At 42.9% G+C, this 24,247-nt stretch overlaps 2 protein-coding genes across 2 annotated transcripts; one reads left to right on the forward strand and one right to left on the reverse strand.

The window, feature by feature from the left end:
- The first annotated feature begins 851 nt into the window (after nucleotides 1-851).
- On the forward strand, nucleotides 852-10,441 carry adora2b (adenosine A2b receptor). Its single transcript, XM_070982444.1, has 3 exons — nucleotides 852-985; nucleotides 1,174-1,644; nucleotides 7,211-10,441. The coding sequence occupies exons 2-3, from the start codon at nucleotides 1,325-1,327 to the stop codon at nucleotides 7,941-7,943; spliced, it is 1,053 nt and encodes a 350-aa protein (XP_070838545.1). The 5' UTR covers nucleotides 852-985; nucleotides 1,174-1,324; the 3' UTR covers nucleotides 7,944-10,441.
- zswim7 (zinc finger, SWIM-type containing 7) lies at nucleotides 10,442-20,021 on the reverse strand. Its single transcript, XM_070982446.1, has 5 exons — nucleotides 19,892-20,021; nucleotides 18,067-18,088; nucleotides 16,837-16,939; nucleotides 12,677-12,781; nucleotides 10,442-10,965 (listed from the first exon to the last, which is right to left on the reverse strand). Exons 1-5 carry the CDS (start codon nucleotides 19,965-19,967, stop codon nucleotides 10,855-10,857), a joined length of 417 nt encoding a protein of 138 aa, XP_070838547.1. The 5' UTR covers nucleotides 19,968-20,021; the 3' UTR covers nucleotides 10,442-10,854.
- Nucleotides 20,022-24,247: the final 4,226 nt, after the last annotated feature.

The following is a 24,247-nucleotide window of genomic DNA, read 5'->3' on the forward strand; positions in this document are numbered from 1 at the left end:
AATACTCCTTTTCCTCTGTTACATGAATGTACCAGCTCCTCAGTGTGTTGCTGGACTTTAGGTTTTCCACTGTGTCCATTAAAGCTCTGTGCCAGGGTTGTAAAACATTTGGGTATGTGGGAAAATGAGAGAAAAGGCATTTCAGCGGCCCACAAAGTAACACTGAAACATCTAAATACAACAATAATAATAAAAAAAAAATAGGCCTGAAGAGATTTAAAACTGAATTGATTGAAGGTTTGAATCGTAAAGGACAAACATTATGGGATGTGTTTGTTAAATAGATGGAACATGGCATAATACAAACTCCTAATCATTTCTATTTGCAGAAACAGCCTCTCCTCTCTTTAAAACTGATGTCCAAATATAAGCAACTTTCTACCCCGTGAGTGATTTTTTGTTTTTGTTTTTGTTTTTGTTTTTGTTTTTTTTTGGGGGGGGGGGGGGGGGGGGAGTCCTTGTCCGTGTCGTGTGGGCAAAAACTTCGCGATTTCGGATTTCGGCCTGATTGAAACCAGATGCAGCCGCGTGTCTATGAGAGGGCGCGCTTGTGTGTGTGTCTGTGTGTTTGTGTGTGTGTTGTGCAGACAGGACAGAGTTTACATTAAACGGAAAGCACGTGGAGGTGTCACTGGATGCTGTTTAATTGGCGCGTAATTACGCACGGCGGCCCGGTGACGCTCGATTGGGATTCCACACATGCTACTTGTAACCGCATGTGTGTGTGTGTGTGTGTGTGTGTGTGTGTGTGTGTGTGTGTGTGTGTGTGTGTGTGTGTGTGTGTGTTTGGGGCGTGGCTTCTCTGTAAAATAGAGGGTTTTTTTTCCCTTTTCTTTCTTGCGTTTCTCTCTCCACTTCTAAACCGCCGTCGGGGGAAGATGTTACTCACTCTGCCTGCGCTACAGACTCACAGATGCCGCTTTGACGCTCCACAGACGGATCGCTGTTGAAGTGAGAACATCCAAAGACGATGTACAGGTTCAAGGTGAGCGACACAAGTGTTCAGTGACTTTTTCTATCAGTTGTATGGGTACACTTCTGCAGCAGGCGTGCAGGAGTAATGCATCATTACACAGCTACTACAGCTTTTGCCAGCTGTGTGGTTCAGGAATAGTAAATCGCTGCTTTTTATTTTAATCATGATTATAAATTCAGTTCCTCTCTTTTCCACAGATGGCTGGTTGCGCGCCTCACACTTGTGGAATATTCCTGGATTACAGCAGAAAGACTTCTTTACTCTTGTGGGACTAGGCGCAGTGTTGTTGGTGACCGTCTTTTCTGTGAACAGCCTGCAGGTTTTAGTCCTTCAACACACTTTGCTGAGATGAATTCGTTCTACATCGTGATTGAAGTAGTCATTGCTGTTCTCTCCATATCCGGCAACATACTGGTTTGCTGGGCTGTCGCGATCAACACCACTTTGAAGAACGCCACCAACTATTTTCTGGTGTCTCTGGCTGTGGCTGATATTCTGGTCGGTTGCCTCGCCATCCCCTTTGCCATAACCATCAGCATCGGCATACATCTGGACTTCTATGGGTGCCTTTTTCTGGCATGTTTTGTCTTGGTACTGACACAAAGCTCCATCTTCAGTCTCCTTGCTATTGCAATTGATAGATATCTGGCCGTCAAAATTCCCCTGAGGTGAGTAGCCCAGTGTTCACTGAAGTGAACTGAATCTGTCCAGATTACTCCTGTAAGTGTGAAGATATTGGTCGAGTGAAACCTCAGAGTAGAATGGTCACTCTGACACTTGTTGTGCTTCCTTCTAATCAATCAAAGTGATTTAAAGTCTTCATTTTAGGGGATCCTGTTGGAAACCATCCACCTATTGATCAACAGGACTGTAACTTCAGCTGAAATGTGCTGGCTGGTGGATCACTAGTCAATACACAGTGTGTTAAATAAGCAGAAAAATACTGATTTCCTTCCACCCTGTTTTAGTAAAAGAGCTCAAAAACAATTTTCCATGCATAATATGTGAATTCAGGAGTGGAAGTTTCCTGTGGAGCCTTGTGGAAAAATATCGTAGTTAATAACTAAACTTGGAATGCTAATCAGATAATACCCCTCTAAACAATGTTTAAATGTGGTGCTTGAAACTGACTTAGCAAACACGTTGAAGTGGATGTTCATTAACTTTGAGTCAATTATCCAAAGGGTTTAGGTAATGCTACTGTTACATACAGTATCGTGGTGAATTTCTGAGCGCTTGACTTATTTGAAGTCATTTTGATCAGTAGTTAACTCCTTGATGCTATGCAGGCAGCGAGGGCAGTGAGCTGCCTGATGTGACACAGCAGGAGAAGCCGCTGGATCAATACGTGGCCACAGTGTGTCACTTCCATCGATCCTGATGGCAAAGGCCACGAGCTCCACGGTGCAGCCTCAGAGCAGGTCCAGAGTCCGCCTGAGGAGACGGACGCAGGCAGCACAGTGCTGGCTTGATGTTTCTGTCAACTGAAGAATAAAATGCTGTTGACATTTCATCATGTCAGAGAGTTGTTGTTTATTATTTTTTTAAAGACAGCAGTTGCTCCAGTGAATGCTGCGGGAGCTGGATGTGGTTTTGGGGGCTGTTCGTGCTGTGATGTGCTGTCATTTCCATTAGACTCAAGCGTTGGCATGAAAGGACAGTTTGACACTAGCCTGGGATCAACGTTGTTTGTGGCTTGTAAAATCCCCATTTGTGCCTCTATTTCTGACCCACGGACGGAAACCAAGCCTTAAGACACCTCATTCTACATCCTCACACAAAAAGCTCTAAGTTTAATTGCCTTTAAATCATCGACAAGCTCATAACAGGGTCTGTAAAACGCTCTCAACATGACATTTTATAGTTTCCTCTGAAAGCCCAGCTCCAACCTCACAACACACACGTGTTAATAAGACCAGTGTGTGCGTGTTCAGCTCAAACAAATTCCCATGTCCACAGTCGTGGCTGGTGTGTGTGTGCGTGTGGCCAGTCTGCAGGTCTTTGGAGCAGTGATTCTCTGTCAGATAAAAGTGTTTTCACAGATGGTTTAAGTGGAAGTGAAAGGCCAGAGCCAGATGTTTGAAACCCCAGGAGATGACAGAGCCGCACACCCACTCAACAGTCGCTTCGAGCCCCCGTCTTCCCTGTTTGCATTTCTCAGAAAAAGACCCTCTGCCTATTTTGTCCTTTCATCCTGTTGGAGCTTTCAATAGCACATCACAGACCTCAAAGGACTGTCCCCACCCACATCAGCAGCACTGCCTCACTGTGGTCAGGGACAGCAAGCATCATCTCGCGTGGCTGCTGATTCAACAGATCTCAGCTTAATCACTCTTTAATGGAGACTTTAAGAGTCTTCTTGTCTTTGTTTCAGCACATGTGTTGGGTGTGGTGCAGTGCCACTCCTGGTGTAGATCCTGCTCCTGCTTCACATAAAACAAAAAAGGTCAAAAACTTCTTGTGGTAGTAGAGTTGAAGACGCAGGCGAGGCTCCTTTGGTGGTTGGACTTGAGTCGAGGAAATATGTTAAGATGCAGTCATATGGTGAAGGATGCATCGCCCTCAGACTCTCAGTGAGGCATATCCAGGACAACAAATACGGAGTCCTGAAATGACCCAGGGACAGCTGTGGAGACTGCAGGACAGTGAAGTGCAGTGTAATGTAAAAAGATGTCAGATAAAGGAGATTAATGTTAGTTTGAAATGGAGTTAGGTTTAGGACTAGAGTGCGGGTTGTGCAGGGTGTCTAGAAAATAGAATATCGAGTAAAGTAACAGCCTTGGGAAATACTCATATTTGCTTCTTTTTTTTGCTGAGACTTAGACGAGATGTGTGTGAGTTAAATACCAGAAGGCAATTCGCTCAGCTTAGCATGAAGGGGAGACAGCTCTGTTCAAATGCAGCAAAATCCACCTCATTTGAGAAGTTGCAGCTTTATGGTGAGTTATGTGCTGGGACTGTTTCTCCCTGTACAACTGTCCCTGAACAACTCCCTGTAAAACCACAAATTGTTGTTTTCACATTTTGGTTTGTGTACAGATTAAACAAAGGAGAAATATTCACGAGTGAGCTTTAGAGATGCTGGTCGGGGTATTTTTTTTTTTTTTTTTTTAGACTAGCTCTCTCCTGCCTCCGGTCTTCATGCTAAGCTAAGCTAATATCCTTCTGGCTCCAGCTCCATAAGTAACTGACAGAGACGAGAAGTCGGGTGTTTGACACAGAGAGCTGTTTGACTGGAATGTGGTGGAGGTTAAAGGTTAAAGCCATGTTGATTACAGAGTGTAGGTTGTAATTGTTTGTATATATCACAGTGAAACCAAGCTGACCACAGCCTCCATTTCTGAAAGGAAAAAAAACACCTATAAAGCCTACAGGGGCTGAGTATTTCATAAACCAAAAATAGATTTTGAGGGGAGAATCACTTAAGTAATGAGTCACCAAAGACCAAAACCTGACAGCCTGACACACTGTTACACTCTGGGAGTCCACCTTCCCCATTAGCATGTACTGACAGATTATATCTCTTTGGCTTTCCCTCCTCTATCAAAACAATACTTGCATGATCACATCTTAATCAGACCATGAAAAAGCCCGTTCAAATCACTGTGTACATTGTTTTATTCTCGACGTGCCTTTACCATCTCATACAACCTGTTTGTTAGAGATACTCGAATGTAGAAATCAGAATGCAAAATGCTGCACGGCACTGTGTGCCCGGCTGGGTGAAGTGTTGTCAGAGTGAACAGCCACCTGTTGGATGCGTTTGGAGCAGGACTGTGGACACTGCCGGTCATTTAAGCGGATGCTTGAGCGTGTGTGTGGCCTGGCTGAGGTCTGTGGCCCTGGACGGAAGCACACTGACAGAGAGAAGAGAAGGGATGTATGGAGAGTGGAGCAGGGGAAGAAGGCAAAACAAAGACAGATGCCAGCGTGCTGTCGTCATGCCAGAACTAATCCATTCAGCCGCTCGCCCGTTGCCTGCCTCCAAACAGAGAGTGGGAGGCAACGTGCTGGAGATGGACCCTGTGGGAAATGGCTCCTGTGAGGCCTGTTGTACATGTGACTGACAGATAGAGGGAGTGGAGGATGGAGAGGAGCGAGGAAGGCAGAGCGGGCACAGTGTTATTCACGCCACCTCACCAGGGTGACCTAGTGGGGGTAGTATTTTATTAACCATAAACCAGGAAACAATGTTTAGAAATAATTCACAATTGATTTATAAGCATTTAAGTCACATAAATTATTTATAATTTACAAATGATTTGTCAACAATAACTTGGTTAATGGCTTGTAAATGAAATAACAGATTAATATGTATGAAGTTACTTACTAATCATTATTCCATCATGATCTAATGATTTACTCACTGACTTGTAACTGATCATTATTACAAAGTGCAGCAGCAAAAGTCACTTCTGATGTGGTGAGACTGCTGACTGCAGCTGCTGAGAGAGATTATTTGTGCAGCAGCTTTTGTGTGAGTGTATGCATGAGAGTCAGGATGTGTGTGAGTCATTGCCATGTGGTTGCTTGCCTGACCATTTTTAGGAAACAACACTTTAGCTCGAAGCGCTGTTGGGGACAGTCAGGACGACACTTGTGTGAGTCAGGCCTGCATCTCCACACGCGCCCTCTGCGGACCTGCTCCTCATCGTCTCATGTCTCGGCGAGCGAGGGGAAACTACTACTACTACAGCAAACTACAAAACAGCACAGAGCTGAGACAGAAAGCAAAGTGAAAGCCAAAGAAAGTCTCTGAGTGCAGCCGCGTGCGATTCTTTCATTGTGGAACATGTGTGAATTTTTCTCACACCTTGAGCGAGGCATGTGCTATTTTAGCAACATCTGAAGTATGAATTGAAGTGAAGCAGGATGTGAGAAACTGTCACAGATTGCAGCAGATTATGTTTTCATTTTGTAGCTGATAACGTGCTCAGGCATGACATTAAAATAAGTCTGCCTGTTAGTGAGACACTTAGACTGTGTTTCCATGCAATGTGGACATTAAATGGAAAGCATCATTAGTTTCATTGAACTGGGGGTCTAGATCAACTCATTTTGTAGATTTTGACATTCATGGTCTGCAGAAGATAAATACTAATGACTTTTGTGATTCTCTGACTAACTGTAATCACTTTGGTTACCCCTTCACCTTTCCTCCAGTACCATCAGGCCAATGCTTTGGTTTTCTATTTAAATTCCTGCAAAGCTAAAGACATTCCCATCAGCGGCAGCTGTGCTTTGTGTTAAGTGCTAATTAGCAACACACTTAAACTGAGATGGTGATAATGATAAAAATCATAAGTGCAAAACAACAGGACATTAGCAGTTAGCTCAAAGCGCTAATGTGTAGTGCAGCATCATTTTACTGCTCGTGTGGCTGTGGACTCTTCGCTGCCTTGGAACACTGCTGTGCTGCCACACAGACGCCATTCAAATGAATGAGAGGGCTGCATTTTTTCATGCAGGGCCAAAGTCGGTCTGAACACACCATTTTTCTTGTTGATGTGGCTGTGGGCCTGGTTGGGTATATTTGTTCCTGTTTTTGATGTTGTCCTGTTGTTTGTAAAAAGACAGCCTTCAAAAACGATATTTCCCACAATACCCGAATGCACCAAATCACAGCTATTCACCATCATTCTCTTATTAGGCTCATGTGCATCCTGGTGCGCAGACAGAGCTACATAAGTATGATGTAACAGTTGGGCCACAGCAACAGACAGCACAAACAAAATCCAGCATCAGTTTGCTTTCTGTGAGCAAAACAAACGAGCAACAGTCCCTGTGGGCGCTTTTCCAGTGCATCATAGTTCCATCAAAATATGTGAATATTTGCTCACATCCTCTTCACGACTGTCAAACATCTTTTCCTTCTTGATCAATAACATTTAAGTCTTTGTTTAAGTCAGAAAGTGCTAAGAAAGACCTAGATTTGAGCTTTGTTGGGATTTTGAGACTTAAGAAAATGAAATAAAGACGCAGATATATAACCTCTTGAGAGGTACAAGGGCGAATATTGACATCAAAAAGTTATTTGAATACACGAAAAGCACCCCAAAAATGTTGATGTTTTGTTTTGCTCATACACTGTAAAGTTTCATTCTTGCTTGCATTTTTGTATTTGTCTCTATCACAGCTTGGCTTTCTCTAGGTCTCTAGAGCCTTTCATGACTGTGACATTCATCCAAAACGTCCATATTGGGAACATTAAGACCTCTGCTGTGTTTTCTACAGGTACAAGGAGTTGATGACGGGAAAGACCGCCAGAGAGATCATCGCTATTTTATGGATCCTCTCCTTCGTCATTGGCCTCATCCCCTTCTTTGGCTGGAACTTGAAGTACCCGAGCTGCAGGAACGGCAGCTCCAGTGCAGACAACACTACGACTGCTGGCCTCATGGAGGGGCTGAGGGGCGGAGGAGACTTACTACGGAGCTGCAAGCTAAAGTGCTTCTTTGAGAGTGTGGTGGACATGCAGTACATGGTCTACTTTAATTTCTTTGTCTGTGTGCTGCCGCCGCTGCTCATCATGCTGGGCATCTACCTGAAGATCTTCACTGTGGCCAGGAAGCAGCTGAGGCAGATCGAGCTCAAGTGTGTGGGCAACGGGGACAGCCATCACCACGGGCTGCTGCAGAAGGAGATCCGGGCCGCCAAATCCCTCTCCATCATCGTGGGACTGTTCGCCATCTGCTGGCTGCCCGTCCACATCCTCAACTGCCTCACACTGTTTTACAGGGAGCTGAAGAAGCCGGAGGTTGTCATGTATGTGGCCATCATTCTGTCTCATGCCAACTCTGCGGTCAACCCCATCATCTACGCTTACCGCATCCAGGACTTCAGGAACACCTTCCGCAAGATCCTGGCCCAGCACTTCCTGTGCCGCAGGGAGGACCTGTACCTCAGCTCCAGCGGCAGCAGACGCAACAGAGACCAGATCCACATGACAATCGATCCTCTGCTATAGAGTCGTGACAGAGGAAGAGTGTTATCTGCGCGAGCTCTGTCGTTTCACTCTTGAATTTTATTTTCACTGAAGTTTCTAATGTTTACAGAACAAGGGTGTGACGTGAGGATGAACGGATGTCAGGAGCGTCTTGAATATGGACATTTATTTATGAATTGTGTCGAGTATCAGGGGGGAGCAGTTTAATGTTGAAGGGCGAGTCTTACATAACTTTTGTATTGTGAAGGATTTTGGATTTAAAAAAACACGTTGAAGCTAACTGGATTTGTAGGACTGTGAACAGGATCCAAACTTTATTACATTCTAAAATACTATTTATCATTCTGAATCCACCCTATCACAACTCCAAACACTCCTTCTTACGCCCTTCTGTTTTATGTTGTCGACATTCAGTGCCAGTGTTCATTTATTTATTACAAGAGCTTATCTTTGAGAATGTAAAGATCAAAAAACTGTGTGGTTAGATCTGTACTTGTTGACCTAGAAAGGTACAGTAGTCATAGTCTACATGGTTATTTTTAGCTTGTGGCCCTTTAAAATGATGTCATACTCATGACCATCACAGGCTCAGTATACAGAGAGGAGTACTGGTTTTCTTTTTCTTTATTTTTCAGTACCTTTGTAAAACAGAAGTGTTCTTGAGCTGCTGCTTCTTCTAAGTGCCAGTGTTTGCAGCCGCTTCTGGTGCTGCACTCGTGAATCCTCCACAGTAAATGTGAGTACAGATGGAGGGACGCAGTAGTGTAACAACAGGGTCTCTCATTTATATTAGAAAACCATATGAGAAGTAAAGGGGGAAACATAAACAAAATAATATAAATGCTTTTCCTCCACCATGAGTCATCTCTCATAGGTTCAGGGGTCACGAAATTATCTCGTGACCCTCATGGCTGAAAGCCAGAGAAAGGGTTTTTGTAGCTAGTAGATGAACAGCATGACTTGCTTCAGTCACGCAGACCCAGGCATAAATAGTTTAGCAAAACACACCTGTGGTGGTGCTCCATATCATGTCCATGTTAACAAGACAAAAGCTCAGGAAGGGGGAAACTGATTGTACCCTGCAGAAATATGGCATCTCCACAGAGCATTTTCTGCTGCTTTGTTTTCAACCAAGTGATGGCCGACTGTAAGAGGACAAGCCGCTGTCAAATCTGACGCTTCGAATCAATGCAATTTATATTCCTCGTCATCCAAGCTTCTGGTGCACATGTACTTTGCGGCTTACATAACATAGAGCAGCACTGCTTTGAGTCAGTCGGGTGTATGTGAATGTCATTTGCCTCAGGAGTCCAGCTGACAACCACGTCCCCTCAGACAGTCCCAGCTGGACTCCCGAGGCTCTCATCTGCCCTGTTAGCGCAGTCAGTCCTCCATAAGCAGCTGAAGTCACTGTCAGCTGAGCAGCTTCATTTGAAAAACAACAGTTTGAAGGGTGAAACCTCTGAAGGATGCTGCATTGAGGATTCATTTTAATCAAACACCTCATGAGCTCTTTACTCAACCCACAAAAACAGAGATGATTAATAATTAAGAGTGAAGAAGGTAACACTAATGAAATATTCTCCAGAGGCAAATTCTTTACACTCCATGGTTTTCACATGCAGCAGCCGAGCGTGAGGCAACACAGCTGCAGCGCTGCTTTCCACCGAGTCACATCTGAAAGCACCTGATGCTTCGCCTCTGTTCTGCAGCGGTGTGGTGGGTGCAGCTTTGCTGTGCATGTTCCTGTTCGGCTCCTAAAACTGAAACTGAAACCATGGAGATCTGACGAATGACAAAAAAAAAACGTCTTGGTGTTTTTAGTCAGAGCAAAGCAGCATTTTGTTTGGAGTGTCGTAATTTATGTGAAAAAATGAGGGTGAACATGGTCACCTGAGAGCCATCACCACACAAATGGAAACACATTGCACTGACATTTTCGATTTCCTCCCGTTTTGTGTGCTTCATTGGTGGTGTTGAACCACGTTGTGTTGGTGTTTAACAGTGTTCTAAAGTTGAGCACTTCACTGCTTCGACGATCTCCCCTCATGTGTCCAGTGTTCCACCTCTGACTAACTTCAAGGGCTAAAATACAGGAGTGTGCCAAAGTTTTAGTACATTCCAGTGGAGACATCTATACTGTAACTGCACTGTAACGTTGTATTATTGTCTTTGTTGAATGATGTGTAAAAGTACTGTAGGTGTCTGGCTTTCTATGAGCTAATGATTGATGTCAAACTGTTGCCTTCTTTTACAATTTTAAAGGTAAGACGGACAATGATAAAGTAGTTCAACATTCCTGCCTTTCGCTCTGAAGTACCTGTCTGTCAGTGTGCTATAGTGTTGTTACTAATCAGGAAAAAAGAAACATCCACTGTGGTCAAGCTGATGTTCAACCTTTCCAGAGGCCATTCTTTCTTTCATTCAACAAAACTACAAGTGCGATACTGCTATTTAACATGATGCAATCTGTATGTATGGTGAATTATTTTGTTAATAAAGGCAATGTTTATATTGTTACACATCTGTCTTTATTCCTACAATGCCCTTTTCAAATCATGTGACAACCCTTTACATTTAATATATTTACAATCAACACGTTAGAAAAGCTGCTAAATGTTTTTTGTTTGTGAACTTCAGCATGCAGATGCTCACTTCTCCCCTAATTGATGCAGCTTCAGAGAAAGAAGAACCTAAAAATAAAGACGAGCATACTCAATGAACAGATGTCGTTCCCCAGGAAACAGACTAGAAAAAATAAATAAAGCAACATCTGGTGTCTTTCAGAGAGAAAGCAGAAGCTGTGGTGCAGATCCTGTGCTCTGATCCTCTCTGCGGTGACCTGAAGAGTCAATTTAAAAGAATCAGCTCTCATCCAAGAGGGTCCACAAGGGTGTCCTCGTCCACCTGCTGTACCAAGCATACCAGGGTGTCACACGGCTGCTGTCCTGCTGAGCAGCATGGACATCTCCTGATCAGACACACACTCCGTCTGAGTCACACCCATGGCCTGACACAGGTAGACAGCCAGGATGTGTTTGCACTGGGAGGAAAGAGTGAAGACACCGATTCATTACATGAACACCAGCAGCCATGTGATTAATGCCACGCATACGACACTTCAGTAATTCAAGTTCAAAGATCTCATGTAAACACCAGAGAGGAGCTGGCTCTGACCTGCTGGGAATTTTCCATCAAGTAATCTTCAGTCCAAGAATAACAGTCACAAAGCAAGAGCCAAAACAATTTCCTACAATTCTATCAAATTATAAACACATCTAGAATAAAAAAGCACATTTGATTAAGAGGGTGTACTGTGTCTGAACTATTTGTGTTTGCGTTACTGCACATGTTGAAAGACAAAAAGTCCTGCAGTTCTGCATTTGTGTGCACACGTCACTCTACCTCTCGTTATTATCAACATTAACATGTTAATCATTGTTGTCCCCACCGGCTGAGCGAGCGCCGCACTGCACCAACATCCTGCGCCTCCTGACTGAGTCCTGTTTCAGTGCGTCTGGTATGTTATTATCTCTTAAATGTCTTGCATATTGGATGTTTTTTTTTTGTTCTGTTTTTGTTTTTTCTTGTGGTTGTATTGTTGATATTACCTTCTTGTCTTGGTATCATGACTACCTCTGCCAACGTTTAGCTCACACCACCAATCTTCTCATTCATTCAGTCACACATAGCAGGTTTATGTATTGTATAGTTGTTTTTTTGGGTTGAATATTTCCTCAAATAAACCACAGCCTATTCCATGCATTATTAATGAGATTTCCTCCACACTAGCACTGCTGTGGATTAGTGTCTTCCATAAACAATGAGCCAAAGTCAAAGTGTGGTGAAAAGGACAAAGGTACAGATGTTTGTTTAGCAGCCTCTCCTGTTGACCACATTCATTACTGATGGCTGTCTGCTGTTGGTGGGAGAGCTCCATTATCTGTCCTCTGACCTGCTTGTCAGAGCAGTATGGACCTAGTTTGGCCTCACCCAGTCATGTTGGAATCTGCAGAGCCCCTGAATGAACACAGTGGCTCCAGCGGGGGAGGACTGCAGTCTACATGGTCCAAATGAGAGAGTTTTAAGTGTTGCTTTTTGAGTTTGGGACTGCTGTTGTTAAATTCTGATCCACTATCAGCCTTATCTTTTAGCTACCACACATGTAACCACACAAAATGATCTACAGCTTCATCTAGTTAGCTCTGAAAGTTGCTGGAGAGTTTGATGAGGCAGTGAATAGTATGATCTTTTATGGGGAATGTTATCAGCGGTGCTGATGCGCTCATGGCGAGTCTCCACGGTCTGATGCAGCTCTCAGTTTCTCACACTGATTTTAGCAGCATCCTCCAGGGAAACAAGTCTTGCTGATACTTGGAGCAGGAGTGAGGGCCGTTTGCTTGAAGATATTTAGAGCAAAAACAGTCAGAGTGGAGACGCCCCTCAGTGGCCAGACAGGAACGTGACCTGACCGCAGTACATCTGTTGCACACATTTCAACGTGTTGACCAGATGACGATTCTCTCCAGGATACACGCCAGACTGGCAAGACACAATGGCTGCGAAATGGCTTTCATGCCTCTACATATAAATGTGCAACAGTATACACAGTGTAGCACAAATATGTAATCATAGAGTTCAACCCCTGCAGTCAACACTGTGTATGTAGATTTCTGTGTTTGTTTTTTAATGTATTAATTATTGAGGTTTTATATGCAGAACAAACTGCGTGTAACAGTTTGATTGAGACTCACCAGCAGGCCCTCGTTTCTGCGGAGCACAGTGTAGGCGAAGGCTGGGCAGGGACAGTAGTGACATGTTGCAAAGCAAGTGTATAAGCGCCCCGAGCCTCCCATTACCTGCAACAAATTCAAGCAAAGTCCCTTTAAATATGCGGCAAAGCTTGTGTGTATTGGCATGATTTGAAAGACTGAGGGGAGTGTGTGCTGGGAGGAGGTTCACCAATCAAAGTGATGATGTCACCTGGAGACAAGCCCTGCAGCTGCTTCATGGGTGAACTCTAACTGTTCACACATTATGACAGCAGTCACGGTATTAATAGGCATATGTTCTGTCTCACAGCTGTAAGCCCAAATAAACTGACTTCGGTGGAATACCTCAAAGCCCACGGTGTCACTCTACCACCGACTGTCACCAGGAGACATCATGAGGTCAAATCTTCATGCTTGCAGCCCGACTTGGATTGTGTTTTTGGGCTCTCTTTTAAATGTTTCATAGAAAGTAAGAGAGCAGTGGTTGGGTTGAAGGTGAGGTTGCTTCCACCAGCCTCATCATTTCACGTTAGTTATTTGGCGGAGATGAGATGGAAACAATGCATTTTTTAACAACCCGTACATGGTGTCTAATGACAGAGCCTCCTGTCCACGATGCTGGCGCTCTCTCCCAGCTACAGACAGTGATTTAAGTCTCGTCCTCATGCACATGACACACGAGGGCATTAAGCTGGTGGATTAGCTTGACACTTCACAATAACTAATGAGTCCCAAGATGGCAGAGCAGGCTCCATTATTCTCCAGAGGTTCGATAAATTACCTTTCCCTGTGACCTACAAGAGTAAAAAAACTCTCTTCTTCAATGTGACTCGTCATTATAAATAAGAAATACAAGAGAGAATCAGGTGGACTTAAAAAACCTTGGTGAAGATGAAAAAAGCACCATGCACAGTACGGTCAGGAAAGAAACAGGAAAACTGTGGAGATCAAGCCAAGGACCGCTGCAGTTTCTAAAGAGCTAAGTTTATTGAAAACCAACTCACACTTAGGCCCTTTGTGTAGTTTCGTGCCATTATAGATTGCGTGGCCCCTGTGCAGCTCACACTGCAAAGCTGGCAGCAAACACCATCAGCAGGCACCGTGAACTGTAGGCTTCCACTGCCTGGCAGGGATCCTGGTTTCCCCGAAACGACACTATAGATGCACAATTCAGTCCCTGCAGAAGGCAAAGGGAGAGTTAAAGGCCCAGCACAGCTCCGACTCTGTCTCTGCCTGAATGCTGGCTCTCACAGGAAAACTTCTCTGGAGGCCGCTGTGAGCCAGAGGGCCAGGAGTTTGGACGGCCCTCTGTCCACTGCTTCCACACCACAAACATGGCTTCAAGGAAATTTATAGCTCTGGGAAGTCACTGAGATACACAACCCCTGAATCTGTGCTCCAACATACTGTATATTTGTCTCACCTCTTGTGATCCTTGGCTGGCCAACACAGTATCAAAGTGCTTCAAGAACTGCATGTCTTTCATGCATGTGCCGGTGAATGACTTCAAGCACTAAAAAAATCTTTATTCCAAGAGTTTATTTTATATTCCAGTCAGGAGAATGGTTTGGCAAACCACTGCTCACTGGAGAAAAGAACTCCTCACAATCAGGCACTCACATTAGCACAGCAGCATCACAACTGTCGCTTTCACCACCATATGAAGTCACTCCTGCTCTGCTGAACAAACGAGATATCTGATCTAACTCCTAGCTGGTGTCTTTTGATTCAGCTGTACCCTGTAACTGCACTGTCCTTTGAAGATCCCCAAACAAGGCAACTGAGTCTATACAATGTCTTCAAATTGCTTGTTTTGTGCAATCATCTAAAACCCAGAGATGATCAATTTACCATCATACAAAACAGAAAAAAGCAGCAAATCTTCACATCTGATGAAGCTGCAGTCTGCAAATGTGATTGAAATAATTAATCGCCCATAAAAAATAGTTTAAAAATGTCAATCAACTGCTTAATCATCTAACTTGTTTGGGCACTACTGCGTGTCTGACTGTTCATGTTTCATCACTGCTGAGAATACTGTCTACCTCTGTATCCCAACAGGCTGCGCTACACCACAGCTAATGAAAAGGTCACTGAAGGTTAGGAATGAGAAAAGGTGAAAAATCCCAGCAGCGAAATGCCACGCTCTCATGAGTTATTCATTCCTTTTGAGGGGAGAGGAGACCAAATAACCATGACGATATGAGAAACTCAAGTTTAATCCCTTGGAAACAATGTATTAACAGGAAATGACAAAAAAGGCAGAATTTGTTAATTTATCAACCATTTTGGCATTTCTTTGACACACTTCCCAGCTACCACGCAAGTCACTGTACTTCCAGTGAATGCAGTAGTCTGTACTGTCTAAGAATATAATATACAAAGATAATTATTCTAAAAAGAAACGTGTGTCTGATGGCTGCCTGGAAACCACTTAAGAAGACTAATTTCTGCTTTTTTAAGAGTATTTTTTATGAGTGGATGAGAAATCTGCCGTCTCACCCTCTCCCCTTCTTACAGGAACTTTGTAAGGACTGTGGATGAGTGGATGAGTAACTGTTGTGGGGCTGCATGTTTAAATGAACCACTGCTCCTCAAAATCGTCACTGCCTTCACTCTCCTCTGGAGGTTCAATGACTTTATTCTAATTCCCAATGTTGTTGCCACACTACCCAAACATGGTGGACCAAACTCAGACCTGAAAGGACACGTCTGCCATGACTCAACCTTTGATCCTCAGAGTGACGTCTTCATCCACTTTCCACAAACTTTTGTTTCTGATGCAATAAAATAAACTCCAGCTTCTGCAATTTGTGACAAAGAAGAATAACATTATTAATACGCTATTTATGTGGTAAAACTACCCAGTGATGTCACGCGGTGTAAGGGTACTATCCCCAAAAGAGAAGCCTGGACCTGCAGGTCAGTGGGACACAATCAGGTTTCTTTAACTCGGACAAAATAAGTCAGATTACGGAAATATATTATTCCTTTAACAACTGTTTTAACCACCATTGTTCAGCAGCTGTTTGTGAGTGGCAGCCTGCGTCAGTCTGTGCGAGTGACGTTGAAACTGAAGTGGCAACAAAGCAGAGCAGAGGGGGAAACGTGCGACTTTCCCACAGGCTCACACACATGCAAACAGTGATGCCATGAAACTCTGCAGGAAATGAATGCCATTGGTCTGGGGACTCATTGGACAAGGGCTGCGGCGAACAAGTCAGTTATTTTCTCAATTAGTAGATTAACATTTAGTTCAAGAAATGTAACACAGCAAAGCCCAAAGGGACATCTTTAAACTGCTTGTTTAAGAAGACAAGAAGCAAATCCTCATACATGAGAAGCTGGAACCAACGATTAATGGATTATCTGCTCTGACTGAATATGATGTTAAAACCTCTGTTAGTCCAAAGCAAATATTCTTCTGTACCGGGTTTGATCTCAGAGAAACCAGGTTTAAACAACCACAAAACAAGAACAACCCCAGAACAAGATAACATTTGGAAAAATGCATTTTCCTGAGGAGAAGAGAATAAAAATAGACTATTATATTAATCATTTCCAGTACTTGCTGCTGGACCACAAAGGTCACACAGCCTTGAGGGAAATGAAGTGAAACAATTAACAGACCAACTACTGAGCTGATGGTGTCCCACCACAACAGAACAGATGTCCTTAACTGCATTGTACTTTACATTGTTTTTGTAGGAGCCTGTAGGAGTTTACAGGAAATTTGGGTCACAATGACCACAATCTCAATGGACTGACTTTGTCTCCACCCCTCCAGCTCACTGTATGTCCTACTGAGATTAACTCTTAGGTCTGAGGACAGGATGGCCAAGGTCACTTTTCAAAGCATGGAGTAACAGCATTTCTTCTATATCTGTAATATTCTGTATTTGTAAGATGCCTTTCAAAATATGTCAATTTAAGAACTCAACATTGACTCATGTCCTTTTCATTGTGAGGACTGTGGCACTGAAGTCACTGAAAAATGGTACTCTACTAAGTGCACTATCCTAGTTTCACTCAAAATGGTAATATGGTAAATTATTTAATGTTAGAATACAAACCATGAATTTATTGTATATAAACTGTGCAAGTAGGACTACTACGATTGTTAAGGCACAAGGTTGACAGACCTGGAATGCCTTGCGTCCACTGGGAGACGACAGACAGGTGACTGAACGATGGTCAACCAGGTCCAAAGCTTGGAGCGCACAAGGCCCGAAGACAAACTTCAGTCTGGAGGATGTGAGGCGAAAGAAAGACGTTAAGATACCCACAACATGTTTTGTACTTTTGTGCTCAAGTTTAATTCTGTACATGGCAACACAAGGCTTGAAAATGTGGTTAGTGTAAAACAATAAGTTATAGGGATAAAAGACACTGTACATGGCATACACGCAAACCTGTATACCAACACTCCTCTGTGTGTGTGTGTGTGTGTGTGTGTGTGTGTGTGTGTGTGTGTGTGTGTGTGTGTGTGTGTGTGTGGCAGAGTTTCTCATTAAAAAAGCATGTTCTGAAGAGCAGACACATCTGCCTCTTTTCCACTTCATGTCTTTGCTGTATGACTGTTGAAACCTCACGCAATCGTGAATCGAGTGTGAAGCTCTTTCTCTTCAAATTTAGGGTACTAACACCAAAACCTGTCTATTTAAAATACGAAAAACGAACTTCAAATATTTAAAGTTAGTGTTTCATATGACAAATATTATAATTCAGTGTGTAGCTGTGGTTAACCACACTACGACTAGTTTGAAATCAAAATACATATTCTAGGAATACGATTCTATTGTCAACATACAGTATATTATAATATGACAAAAAGCTGTAAAATACCATGTACATTATTAATAACGATGTTCAATGCAAACACAAACAGTGATCTCAGACAATGCTGGTGATGTAAAATAAAAACTTAATTACTTTTTGCTTGCAATTAATAATGCAGACGTCAGAATTTTGCCTGTGAGGAAGAGATGAGAGCATATAAACATGTCATGTCTCATGTCTCCTTGTGAATTACCACATAGAGTAATGAAGGGCCCCTAAACCAGGGGCTTCCTGACAAACAGACAGGATGTGGCCCTCTTGGTCCAGACAGCGATCACCCCTTCACTCTCAGTAACTCTAACCACCAGGTCAGGAAATGTCTCAGTGAATACACAGCATCATGACAGCGTGTCTCAGTGCTGCGTCACTTTGGCAAATCCAGACTGTAAAAAATTCCTCCCTCTTCCTCTTCGCTGTGGTTTCGGCACGTCACACCCACTCAGATTCAGCCATGTGCAGACCTTTTCACTCTGGTCATAACTCAGACAGGGGACTGTGACTACATTTGTGGGAATAAGAAGACAGATACTTACGCAAGAAGCAGGTCATCAGGAACTACAAAAAAAGAGAACAATCAAGTTATTTCTTAAATGTGTTCCACAGATTTAAGACTGGTGATCTTAATCTTTGATGTTGAGGTAAAGAAACTATATTCATATACGGAGAGCTTTAAAACCGTCAAAACCAGACACTTCATTTCTCGTATACGTGTTTTGCTTGACTTTGTTTCTTAAAAGTTGCACATTTGTATGGTTTCATAGAAATTACTTGCACTACCTGCACCTACCTCATACTGTTTATACTGTCTGTACTTCATGCCACTTGTACTACTTACATGTATTTATATTTTTTGGATATCATGACTATTTGCACTCCTGGTTAGATGCTAAACTGCATTTTGTTGTCTCTGTGTTGCACTCTGACTGACGATGACAATAAAGTTGAATCTAATCTAAAAATGTGTATGGAGAACTGTGCCCAGACATGTGTGCCTGGTGTTTTCATTTAGTGGCGCATCATACCAATGTTACACTGCATTTTAATAGAAGCACAGTTATCTTGTGGGTGTAATTAATTGCTTCAGATACTATTAAGGTTTTATACAGACACACACGCACAAAAAAACTACTAGTAATATTTGCGAGCATAACAACAGCAGTCTAATGACTGATTCAAATAGAAAAAGAGAGTAACTGCTGAGGCGGCCTGGGGCAAGGTGCTGACCTGGTGTGTCGACTATTCAGACCTGCAGTACTGTGTGGTCCCTAAATGTGACTTCAATAGACAAATAAAGCAGCTTTTCCTGAAGCCAAAGCTAAAAACAGAAGTGTGTTCTTCAGCTTGGCAGATGAATCACAATCACTGACTGAGCAATGTTAGGATGTAGGCTTATTGGGAGGTAATCCTTTAAGGAAGCAATACACAAAATTCTGTTGTAGTTCTATTTTTTGGCATAACGCTCCTATATTTTATGTCCTGTCAGACAAAATCTGATCAGGGACAACTGTGTTATATATAACTAACATTATACACGTGTAATGTTATCTGTTGATTTGAGAGCCTGGTGATGAAGATGGATTAGAAGGTGAACTGTCAGTCTCATCATGTTGGACGTCCATAAAACTACCCATGAGCCTTTGTCACCAGCATCTAATAACATAAAGGGGGCTCAGTTCCATTTGAATGTCCCAGGTAGCCATTCCTGTTTGCCAGCATGCACAATAGTCTTCTGGAGCACAAGTGCCAGACATAAAAAAAATAATATGATGGATGAAATCCATTTAGCTGCTTCTGCTTTGGGGTCAGGGCTTACTGGGACACATGAACAGAACACAGCCACTGGTAATATTATCAGTACCTGAATTTTTTCAACCATGACAAGTCAAAATGTCTTATACCAGAACCCTAGAAAGGAACACCGAAATGGAAGAGCCATTATTGATGTGCTTCATGGCACCTATAGTTTCCCTGCAAAGTGACCACTGTGAAAAGGATTCATCTTTTCGGATGTGTCGGCCAATAGCAGTGCTGTCTACAGACTAATGTTAAAGTGTGTGACAGCAGCGCCTCCTACAGCCCACATTATAAACTACATTGTGAAACACTGGGACAACATTAAGTCAAAATGTACCAAACACTACATTAATGCTGCCGTGCAGCACAGTAACGACAGCTGCGTTTTAATTCACGGGAGAGAAAGGTTAACTAACCGTTCCAGACAAGTCTGCTCTGAAAGCCACTTTGTAACATTAACATGACGTTAACAACCGTTAGCTAGTAATGCTACAGCTAGTATTAACATTAAAACTGTCCAGGGACGATTATCACATGTATCTCCCTCTACCACTCTTATCTTACTTTGAGACGTTTCCTGGTATGTTTTTTGAATATCTCGGAAAAGTTGTTCGGCCACTGGAGGTAAGAATGACCGCATTTCTCAGACCGTTTTGATTCAGGAAGCCATCGATTCCGTGAGCCAATAAGGTACGACTAAAATTTATGACTTCCGGCTCGAGCGTTCGCGTCCTTCAAAACAAAAGTCCTGACAGAACTGAAGTCGTTGGGTTTGTTGTGAGACCAGCAAGTCCTAGAGAGATACGTGTATTCATAGCAACTTCGGAAAATGATGTCACTGCTCCTCCAGACATGGACATTTGAGCGGAACAGAGCCATAATTCATTTTATTAGCAACAACTGTGCTTTTACTCAAAATATCTGCTGTAAACAAACCTATAGCAGGCCTGACACTGGCACACCTAAATGGAAAGCAGCAAAGCCATGCTGTACACCTCAACAGCTCATTTTTCATATGGTTCTTGTTTAAATGTATAACTTGTTTAAATGTATAATGGAGATGTAGCAAAACCTGTATTTTACAATAATCATTTTTCTGCACGACAAAGGGCTCCAATGTGATTAGTTGCTTTCAATATGAATATGAATTTTGTGGCAGTTTAATGGTATTTCAGTTAACATCTCTGCTTTATTGAACCGCATTCATTTGAAGTTGCAGTTCCTGACACCATGATGTTATCACTATATATTGCATTAATTCAAAAATGAAAATGAACCTGTAGAGTTTTGGTACACCTGAAAGAGTGTAATGACCAAACACAGGTGATTGGGGATAATGTCAGTAATGGTTCTGCTGCACTAGCCAGCTTGCAGGAGCAATATGCAGCATTACAACTAAGTTTCCAGACCTCTACAAGGAAAACTGAGGAGGAATTGATAAATCAATGTCCAGACAGAGGAGTCAGAGAGACAAGCTGTCTTACTCTAACCTGATGCACCAGATTAATATAGGACTAAAAAGAAACCACAGTGAGGCAGAGATTATTGAAGCAGAGGTTTAAGCCCAGGCATAAACCTTTGTGACATGCTCAAGAAAGACCCCCCTCTTTCACAACTGTGCACCAGCTGCTAAATGCCACACAAGACAGTAATAAGTCTTCATAAAATTTCCTATTCAGGGAAATAGGGCTGAAAGAGAGACTGAATTTCATCGAGGGAGCCTGGCACAGATGAACAATACAGCCCTGAATTGTTCCAGAGGAAATTTCTATGAGCTGTTGGGACAGGACTTATTATTCAGGAGTGCAACAAGAGCTCATCAAAATTGTCAGATCCAGTCCTTCTATTTGTCCTTCCCTAAAGGAAGGGCAGAGTACCATCCTACTGAAAGAACAATCAATGAGATCTCAAACTCTTTATCTCTCCCTCTGGCGGCTTCTTGCTGTCAATGAGCTATGAACACTGCCCATTTCCTCTACACCTGAGTCAGAGAGGCATCAGATGATGTGTCTCTCTGGATTTCTTCCCTTTTCTATCACTAAATCCAGTTGGTGATTTGTTCATTGTTAACAGCAGGGATGGCACAGTGTGATCAGTGTAAGTTAATTTCTTCAGTCACATCACATGTTCCACTCCCAAGTTACACCAAACACCTAAAAGTAAAAAAAAAAAAAAAAAAAAAAAGTGTCTGAGTGCCTGAAATACTTTGTTCCAGAGGTGGTTTGGTCTGGGGGTGTATTTTCAGATCCACAGATGCCTCTGACTGATAAGAAAAATATAGAAATATTATTGGAATACTACAGGCAGCAGTGTGTGTCTATGATCCTCTCTCTTACATGACAGCATGTTGCTACTTGTCACTTTGATCATGAAGGTGACACTCTCAGTGTAGTAGAGCTTTTCTAGTATTTTGTTCAGAGGATATTATATATCGAAAGTAAAAATCGACAGAAGGGTGAGGCTGAGAGAAAACAACGTAATCACAAATCAGTTTACTGTTTCAGCACCACAGACAGCACCATGGATTTCTGAATCCACAGCACAGTTAGGCTACTGATATTTCAGAACCACAGGCGGTGCCTTACATTTTAACAAGCACAAATTGCAGCCATTGTGAATGGTAGTGTGGACAGGAGGTCCAGCACCGGAGTTCAGAGGAGCTGGTGGAGTAATGACACCAGATACCATTTCTCGGAAAGGTATGGTGTCCTGGCTGCACGGTGGCGCAGCAGATAGTGCGTGTGCTTCACAGCAAGAAGGTCGCCGGTTTGATTCCCGGGTCGGGCCTTTCTGTGTGAAGTTTGCATGTTCTTCCTCCCACAGACCAAAAACATGCTCATTGATAATTAGGTTGATTGGTGACTCTAAATTGCCCCTAGGTGAGTGTGAATGGTTGTGTGTATGTGCCCTGTGATTGGCTGGCAACCGGTCCAGGGTGTACCCCGCCTCCTGCCCGTTGACAGCCGAGATAGGCTCCGGCCCCCCCGTGACCCCAAAAGGGATAAGCGGCAGAGAAGATGGATGGATGGTATGGTGTCCTCTGGGGAGCTGAGCAGCCTTCTAAGGCTTCAAACTCAACATCCCTCATCTTCATGCTGGTGTTCACCTCCCACACCTGAAACAAAGAGGGAAATAAGAATCATAGATTTAACATATTTCCAGAAAAAATCAACAGTTGACCAAGTTTGCGTCTTTTCAGGACTGTGGTCTCAACCGTTTGAGAAAAGGTTTGACATCAGTGTCGTCAAAGTCCTTCGGTTCATACTCCCAGAGCCTTCAGACAGAAAGAAAACAAAAGCATCATCTTCAGTGTTGCCCTCTTCTTCATTACAGACAGGTTGGTGTAATGCTGGACTCTGTGTGTGTGTGTGTGTGTGTGTGTGTGTGTGTGTGTGTGTGTGTGTGTGTGTGTGTGTGTGTGTGTGTGTGAGAGAGAGTTGTGGGGACAAAAATCTGTTTACACAGTCACATTGTGGGGACTCATCTGCCTTATGGGGACAAAATGCAGGTCCTCCTTCAATAAACTCCATGATATTTTGTTGCTGTATATCAAACACACAACAGGTTTAACAATGAATTTTCCAAACATCTTTCAATACAACGAACAACTTGAGAGTACTCGAGCACAGTTGATCCTCCAGACACAAGTGAACAGAGTGTGTTCAGGTTGAAGAGCGTGTGGAGTCTGCAGAGAGTCCCATTGTTGAGTCTCAGGTATCAGCCTTCTAGAACTCTTCTCTATATGACCCACACACAGCAGGGAGTCAGTGTTCTATCTCCATGCAGATTCAGTCAAATGAACATGTTAGTCGCTTAGCAACAGCCAAAAGTATTATTCAATAGTCTCACTAAGATTAAGATCTATTTTACAGCTGACCTTTTCATACACCTCACAGTGATGGATGTGATAACTGAGGTCAATGCAGTCCACAGGCAGAGCATTCATAATCCACTGCAGGACATACTATAAATGAGAGAGAGTGAGAAAACTTAATGCTTTCCTTTAAAACGAAGCCCCAGAAAATTCCACAACATCTTAATAACATCTACTAAACCAATAGTAAATGTTCTCAGTTGCCTGAGACTGAAGCAGCTAAATGGAAATCAACTATCATTTGTTTTATTATTTACACCTGTACTTTTCTTACAGTGACAAGATGTCTGCTGTGAAAAACAACAATCACTTGCTTCATCTTTAGTTTTCTGCATCATTCTCTAAAGCGATAGTTGACATTTGTAGCCTATTATAAAGTCTCTATGGTGTACATTTTCTTTTGTTCGTTCTTTTTTCTTTTTTCTACAATGATGAGGATGTAGTTTGTGTTCCTACATTGTTGGTATGTCTTAGTGAAAACTGCCTGCCACTGTATAAAATATGTTTTTATCCATGATGGAGTCATGACGAGTAAGTACAGTGAGTAAACTAAAGAGTTGAGCAAAGTTTTTGTAAAATAAGATGCCTTCAGTTCAATAATCACATCAAATCAGTTATGTTAATGATTCCAGATGTGTTGTGTCCCAAAGTCCTTTCAGTCTTCATGTAACACAGCTATAACTAATATAGTTAATGATCAATTCATGTGTACTCTCAATCTGTGCCAAATATAGCAACAATATAGAGAGCAGGATAAAGCCTGTGGGCTGCACGGTGGCGCAGCAGGTAGTGCGCGCGCCTCACAGCAAGAAGGTCACAGGTTCGATTCCCGGGTCGGGCCTTTCTGTGTGAAGCTTGCATGTTCTTCCCGTGCATGCGGTTCTCTCCGGGCACAGACCAAAAACATGCTCATTAGGTTGATTGGTGACTCTAAATTGCCCCTAGGTGTGAGTGTGAGTGTGTGAATGGTGTGTGTATGTGCCCTGCGATCGGCTGGCGCCTCTCGCCCGTTGACAGCCGAGATAGGCTCCGGCTACACTTTTACT

This window comes from Chaetodon trifascialis, chromosome 16 (genome assembly GCF_039877785.1).
Source record: "Chaetodon trifascialis isolate fChaTrf1 chromosome 16, fChaTrf1.hap1, whole genome shotgun sequence".
In the NCBI taxonomy this organism is placed as follows: Eukaryota; Metazoa; Chordata; class Actinopteri; order Chaetodontiformes; family Chaetodontidae; genus Chaetodon; species Chaetodon trifascialis.

Coding starts and splice junctions, on each gene's coding strand:
- zswim7 (XM_070982446.1), bottom strand. CDS start 19,967: ATGCGGTCATTCTTACCTCCAGTGGCCGAACAACTTTTCCGAGATATT. Junction 16,940..18,066: donor CCTGATGACCTGCTTCTTGC/GTAAGTATCTGT, acceptor CACATCCTCCAG/ACTGAAGTTTGTCTTCGGGC. Junction 12,782..16,836: donor GTGGACGCAAGGCATTCCAG/GTCTGTCAACCT, acceptor AATTTGTTGCAG/GTAATGGGAGGCTCGGGGCG.
- adora2b (XM_070982444.1), top strand. CDS start 1,325: ATGAATTCGTTCTACATCGTGATTGAAGTAGTCATTGCTGTTCTCTCC. Junction 1,645..7,210: donor GCCGTCAAAATTCCCCTGAG/GTGAGTAGCCCA, acceptor TGTTTTCTACAG/GTACAAGGAGTTGATGACGG.